General features: G+C 38.7%; 1 protein-coding gene across 1 annotated transcript in view; it reads right to left on the bottom strand.

Annotated features, from left to right (window-relative positions):
• Positions 1-1,101: 1,101 nt before the first annotated feature.
• Mamdc2 (MAM domain containing 2) overlaps positions 1,102-7,091 on the bottom strand; it is a 158,902-nt gene continuing 152,912 nt past the window's right edge. Inside the window, exons 13-14 of the mRNA XM_031389959.1 lie at positions 2,285-2,369; positions 1,102-2,158 (exon numbers count right to left, since the gene is read on the bottom strand). Of these exons, the coding sequence (XP_031245819.1) occupies positions 2,094-2,158; positions 2,285-2,369 (150 nt within the window). The 3' untranslated portion in view covers positions 1,102-2,093. The remainder of the gene's footprint in view (positions 2,159-2,284; positions 2,370-7,091) is intronic.

The raw sequence follows: 7,091 nt of genomic DNA on the forward strand, positions 1-7,091 counted from the left end.
AGACTTTATATCACCATCAAGGAAATCAGAGAAATGCTTTATTCATTTGTCACACAGCACAAATATCTCACTATGTACTCAGGTATGTGTGGGTGAGGAGTGTTTCATTCCTTCATTTAGCAAACGTAATATAGTTTTATAGGTGGAACCGATGCTGTGTGGGATTTATGATGGAGTATATCAAACTCCAATCGCACCTCTGTCTAATTAATCATCATAGGAAAAATTTCATTAAGAAAATCCTGTCTTATTATATAATGAGTTTAGTTTCTCCCTATAAACCTAGGGATGTTGATTTCATATGACTATTTTTATTTTCTAAGTAATGCTGCATGCAGAGAGGTGTTCTTCACAGATGGGGCCAGTGGATTTACAGCCTTGCAAAGCTAAAAAGTTGGTTTTTACCTGCCACTGCTTCCGAGCTATGCAGTCCTAAGTAACTTTCCACCTTCTGATATCCAGCTGTTTCGCTTTGTTCTGTCTTCATGGTGCTTGGAATCAGAGACAGGCCCTGGCTCTAACTGTTAGGGGTCCCTCAAGAAGAACAAAGCAGCACATCTGCTACATGTGTGTAAGGTGCCTAAGTCCAGGCCATGCATAGTCTTTGGTAGTTTAGTCTCTGTGAGCCTCCATGGGCCCAGGTTAATTGACTCTTGTGGGGTTCTTGACCTCTCTGATTCCCTCATTCCTTCCCCCCACTCTTCCACGAGACTTCTCAAGCTCTGCCTGTCATTTGGTTGTGGGTCTTTGCATCTGTTTCCACCAACTGCTGGATGAATGTACTCAGAGAACAGACTTTTAGGGGAAAGCCAGAACCACTTCCCAACAAATGCATTTAATTTTAAGAGCTAAAAGAAAAGTTGTGTCTTTAGAGAGTTTAATTCTAGAGATAAATTTTAGGGAAATTGAGATTATTATGGGAAATAAAATAATCTTTAAATATTAATTATTATTTGAAAGTATGTAGTAATGTCACTGATCAGATGACTTAAAACATTTAATTATGGCAGAATAGAGCTTTAAATTAGAAATTTGCAATTATATAATGGATATGTTCTGATAAAGACAGATAATGTAGTAATGAGTTAATTGCTAATGAAAGGATTTTCAAATGATCTTTTATTAAGTAATTTTGAAGTTTTAGACAGCTGATTAGCCACACAATTACACACATATGTACAATTCTAAATAAGTCAATTAAACAACTATAGTTTCACAAATGTGGTTGAACTCTTACTACTAAAAATTTCACTAAAACTACTTATGATAAAATCAGTCAAATTGTTTAACACGTTTATAAAAATTGTTGGGTGTGTGTGCATAAAAAAATTCAAGCTTGCCTTGTTGAAAAGGTGCATTGCTGCCCAGGTGCTCCTGGTGACTGTCCAAGGCAGTGCAAGAGGAGGAGAAGGAAGAAGGTGGCCCTGCCTTGGAAGGCAGCATGAGTTAGCATAGACTCACCCTGGGGCTCCATGGAAACAAACAAACAAACCAAAACAAACAAACAAACAAACCCCCCGCCTTTCTCAGACCTATGGTGAAATAGTAAGGATTTATAGCTCCTTTTCTGTGAATCACATACACAAATGTGACCTCATTTCCAGAATAATTGTCACCATAAAACACTGCATCCCTTTGGCAGACATTACTTGACCTTGCATTATTATTTAAGAAAACTTCCCATTCTTGAAACTCAGAAGGAAAACCACCAAGATCTAGTCTCCCAATACATTCACTGAATGCAGACTCGTAAGCACATTCACTCTGAGTGTGCCTTTCTATGTGTACTCTGAAGTGAGCGTAACACTGTACATTCGCATTTCAACTGGCACCAAAATGAAGATGAAACGGGTTCTGTAACAGCAGTAGCCTGCTCTTCTAGTAACAGTTGTCAGATGTGCAGGGGAAAACAGAGGAGAGCCCTGAGTCTGTGATAGAGACACAGTTTTCAAAAGTAGTGAAAGCGGGTCTTCTGGAGTCATTTCAGCTTAGGCAATAGTTAAGAACATCCAGTATCCATTTCTTCTGTTTTGTCTTTGACTGAAGAGAAAATGGCACAACTTTTGTCTTCTTACTCCAAGTTAGATCATTTCTTAATACTCAATTTCATTTAAGCCTTCAGAATATCCTGATGATTGTTGAGTTGTATCTTCCATTTCTATCAGAAAAGACAGACAATAATTATTTTCTCTACAGGAAAGATAATTTTGAATTTTTATAACTTGAGACTATATTATAAAATTCCCCTTTCCAATCAAGCTTATGTAATTGGGGAACATATTACCTGCACACGGTCCTGCCTGAAATTTAACATCATCAATGGCGATATCACTTCTTATTGACACTCCCCGAATGGCTTCAAAAATTATCTGAAAAAGAACGAAGTTTGAATTTAGAAACGGAGTCCAAGATGACACAACTGTGTTGGCCGGGGAAAGATCTTTGTGAATTTGGAAGCTTTAATGATGGCTGGGGCTAACTCTAAGGAAAAGGACACAAAATTACAAATTCAAGCCTGATCCTTCTAGTCCCAGTAACCCAGAGGTGAAGGTGAGAGGAATGCTGTAAATTCCAGGCAAGGTAGACTATTTAATGAGTTCTAGGGCAGCCTGGTCTACAGGGCACATTTGAGGCCAGCCAGGGAAACGGAGTGAGACTCAGTCTCAATAAATAAAATCAGACAACAATAACTAAAATAAATTTTAATAAGATATTCTAAATTCAACTTAGATTATTTGGAATTTAAATATTCCACAGTGAAGTGTGATACCTAGGTGACTCTTCTGGCCTCTTTAGGCAGTTCCCCAGAGATGCTTAACAAGGAGTGCTTCCTAGTGACCTGACAAGCCTAAGCTACTCAGAACACTCTATGTCTAGCATCTCCCAGTGTCTTTAAGCTGGACTCTTCAGTTTCTTTAGATTCCCACTGAATTTACCTTTGGTGCTGGCATTAGGTGGAAAAGTTTAATAATTAAATTGATCAAAAGATAGAGATTCACTTATGTCCAATACCATAATACCAAAGGCATAGCCTAATGAGATGGGGGCAGGGTGCGCTCTATTTCATGAGTCTTTGAGGAAAACAGTGAATGAAATATTCTTAGTCTAGAAAAATAGGTCACTGGCTCTAAGGATGTTGCAATAATGACTAATAAATGCCTGAATCCTCCAGAGAGGCTTGTGGGTAATGACAACTGTCCAGAAGACATGCTTGCTCCATCTGTTTAAGCTTTAGATTAAAATAAAAATAAAAAAACCCTAAGCTAATTTTATTAAAGCTACAGCAAATTAAGAATATAAATGGAATAATTAATAAGCTTGTGTAATTATCTTGAAATTAACGAAACTTTAACAATGGACACATAACAAAATAAGGTCAAAAAAACTTTCTAAGGACCTAACATGTGATGGTTAATTTGAAGCATGAACGTTTCTGGGCTCAGGGGCATTAAGGTGATTCCAAGGCATTGTTTCTGGGCATGTCAGTGGAGGACTCTCTGTAGGAGATTGGCTGTTGAAGCAGTGGCCCAGGTTAGGCTTCACAGCCAGCCTTTATTCAGTGTGGGCAGAGGCAGAGGGAGAGTGGGTTCTCTGGCTTTTGGCACTGGGCACGGATCACCTCCAGCTGCTGGGCACTAAACGCTAGGCTCTGGGGCTTCTGGCCTCCAAGCCTCCTATCAGCTGGGGCTCCAGGTTTTCCTGAAGCTTGGGCCATTATTTCCTGTTTTCAGGTGTAGAACAGCTGTGCTACAGCTTTGCTGGTTCCCCAGATTGCAAGTCACACGTCATGGAAACGCTTAACCCATTTCTATAGTAAATTCTTCTCTTCCATTTTATCTATCCATCCATCTGTCTGTCCATCCTTCCAGAGTTCTGTTTATCTAGTTAACTCTAATTTGTAGACAACCCTAAACAAGGATCAAAATAAGTGGCGAGAAAAGTGGGTAAAATGTTCTAGTGCATCTGCATAGGACAATATCTGAGTGCGACTAATAAACACTTCAGTTTTCGGAACACCAACAACAATCTGGTTTTTGGATTCTAATTACAATAATAGATAGATCCTGATTAAATAATATTCTGAATAATCTGTGTTTTTGCCAAACTCTGAACTTCATAAACCTATTATGAATTTCCTTAATATGTGAGTGACAACCATGTGATATACCTATCTCTGTTGCAACTGTAGATATATGGTAGCAAAGCTTTTTTTTTCTTCATGTACAAGTGTATTCTGGCTTGTCTTTGGAATTTAAGTCGAACAAACTCTATCCTGTAGCAAAGAATATATATATATACATATATATGTACATATATATATGTATATATATATTTGGTTTTTTGAGACAGGGTTTCTCTGGGTAGCCCTGGTTGTCCTGAAACTCACTCTGTAGACCAGGCTGGCCTCAAACTCAGAAATCCATCTGCCTCTGCCTCCAAAGTGCTGGGATTAAAGGTGTGCAACACCACTGCCGGGCTGACTAAACATATTTATTTATAGAACAACTACAATAAATATAGGATTAAATTATATCTAATTTAAGGCTAAATTATATCTAATTTAATGCAGGCTAAGACACCCAAGTGTATTTATAAGGGTGCTGGAAGATAGTTTGAAATTTCAGATAAAAATATTCAACTTTAGCAATACTGTGGGAACTACTAGTTGAAAGTAGTCAACATTAGATGGGCCTAAATTCCTTTTGATAACATCATTATACAGTTGAGGTTTTGGAAGCTGCTATAATTAAAAGCAAGTGTCGTGTAAAACTCTGTGCAGAACTTTAATGAAGGTAATATATTTAGCTGTGTAACTTTCACAAGATTTGAAGCCATATATGTGTGTGTGTGTGTGTGTGTGTGTGTGTGTGTGTGTGTGTGAAACAACTTCTAAGTCATTAGGATATAACTTTTCTTAAGTTATTTGGTCCTAAAGACTTAGGAAATGGAACCGATGAGTACTTCTTTAGGTCAAGAAAAAAAACCAGGTCAAAATTACCCAGACTAAGGCACCTATAAGACAACAGAAGTGGGCATGGTGGTTTAATGTCCTCAAATTACAGCGTTTGAAAGGCTAAGGAAGGATCAGGAGCTGAGGGTCAGCCTTGGCTGCATCTCAGAAGGGATACAAAGCAAGCTCCTGCAGGCTTCTGATGACTTCTTTTTACTGCTGCTTGCTAAGCAGCCTGGACGGCGTTAGAGCAGCCTGGACCGCGTTAGAGCAGCCTGGACCGCGTTAGAGGGCCCACACACCCTGCCTCCTGCACTGTTATGCTTTCCCAGTAGCTGCCAGAGCTACTGTTTAAAAAGCACATCATTACCTTACACCCACCTGCCGGGGCCCTTCTGCCTTTGGAATACTTTCAAAACGTTTGCCATGTCCTGTGAAGCTCTGTAGAACTATCCCAGTACTCCTTTGGCTTTATCACCTAATCATCTTCATCGCTCCCCTTCCTCTCCAATTAGTACTATTTTTATTAGGCAAACAATACTTCTATATCTTTAAAGGTTCAATGTGAAATTTCAATATACGTTAATAATACACAAAGATTAAAGCAGGCAGATCATTTTTGGTTTATCATTTTCTGGTTATGAGACATTTAAAATTTACTTGCTTAGTCATTTAGAAATATATAATACATTGTTATTGACTGGAGTACAATAGATCTTTTGTCTAGCTAAAACATCAGGGGCTTTGACCAACAGCTTATCATTCCATCACTTTCCTTGCCACATCTAGGTTAGCTTATCCTTTGTTCAACTCCATTTATGTCCATTCAAACTTATTTATTTCTATTGGCATTGGTATTGTATTATCTAATTTTAGCTTAAAGAAAGAAAGAAAGAAAAAATTTTCACTTATATGTATGTGTGTATGCCTGTATGTGTGTGTCTATGTCAGATCCTGGAAGCGGAGTTGCAGGAGGTGTAGAACCACCCAACAAGGGTGCTGGAAGCAAACTCATGTTCTCTGGAAGACATAAAGTGCTCTTAACTGCTAAGCCATCTCTCCAGTCCCCAGCTTATAGTTTAGTGTTTTTTAAAAATCACTCTCCTTCAAGAATATAAACTCCCAAAAGAAGAATTCCACATTATATTTATTGCAGAAATTTAGCATATATTACATGCTTGTGGTCAATAAATATTTATTAAAATGAGATATATTAGACCACAAGAACTCAATCTGGATGCCTGAAAAAGCTACTGATAATATCAGTTCTGCCACGGTGGTGAGAATTAGATTCCAGGGTTATCCGGGAAGGAGATGTAGTTTTTAAAAACAGTGAACCATTTTAAAATAGTTTGATACATTGAAATTTATAAAAACCATTTCATACACCCAATCTCAATTAATGCCCACTTTTACTCTGCTGGTGACAGCATGATGGGAATTATTTACCCATACTGAAGATGTAGAAACAATCCCAGAGCAGATAAGGTTTGTCCAAGGCCACTTGATGCTTGTGACCCTAAGGGAATGAGGGGAGTCTGGGAGTTCTACAGACAGCAGACAGTGTAGAACTGTGATTATGGAAAACAGACTTTGGTACTGGGAAGACCAGGGCGTGAGTTCTCTACCAGCCACCGGCTTTTCTCTATCTATAAAGTGGAGCTATGGCATTAATTGGAACAACTTATATACAGCTCTTAGCCCCCTAAGTACCCACTGCATAACAGATGGCCAGGCTCTACAAATGAATGTGTCTGTATTTTATTAGACAGCAGAATGTAGCCTAGCTCTCCTACAGCAGTGTGGGATTCCTGAGGTGAGCACTAGGAGCAGTTGAAGAAAACGATCACCTGTTCCATGTCAGCCAAAGGGGCAGAGTGTTCCTTCTAGATTGTGAGCTGAAAAGCTCTATAACCATTTCGCACTCTTTGAACTACAACATTCCAAAATAGGAGCCCAGAGGCTTTGCTAATCTATGCTTAAAAGTTCTTCAAGCTGCGTGTGGTGGTTTGCATCTAGAATCCCAGCAGTGGGAATTTAAGAAGGGCAATCTTGAGCTGGAGACTAGTTTGGGCTACATAACTAGACCTCTTGAAGTAAAAACATAACCATTTTCTAAGATCACCTACCCAGCAAACAT

This window comes from Mastomys coucha, unplaced genomic scaffold (assembly GCF_008632895.1).
Source record: "Mastomys coucha isolate ucsf_1 unplaced genomic scaffold, UCSF_Mcou_1 pScaffold21, whole genome shotgun sequence".
Classification (NCBI taxonomy): domain Eukaryota; kingdom Metazoa; phylum Chordata; class Mammalia; order Rodentia; family Muridae; genus Mastomys; species Mastomys coucha.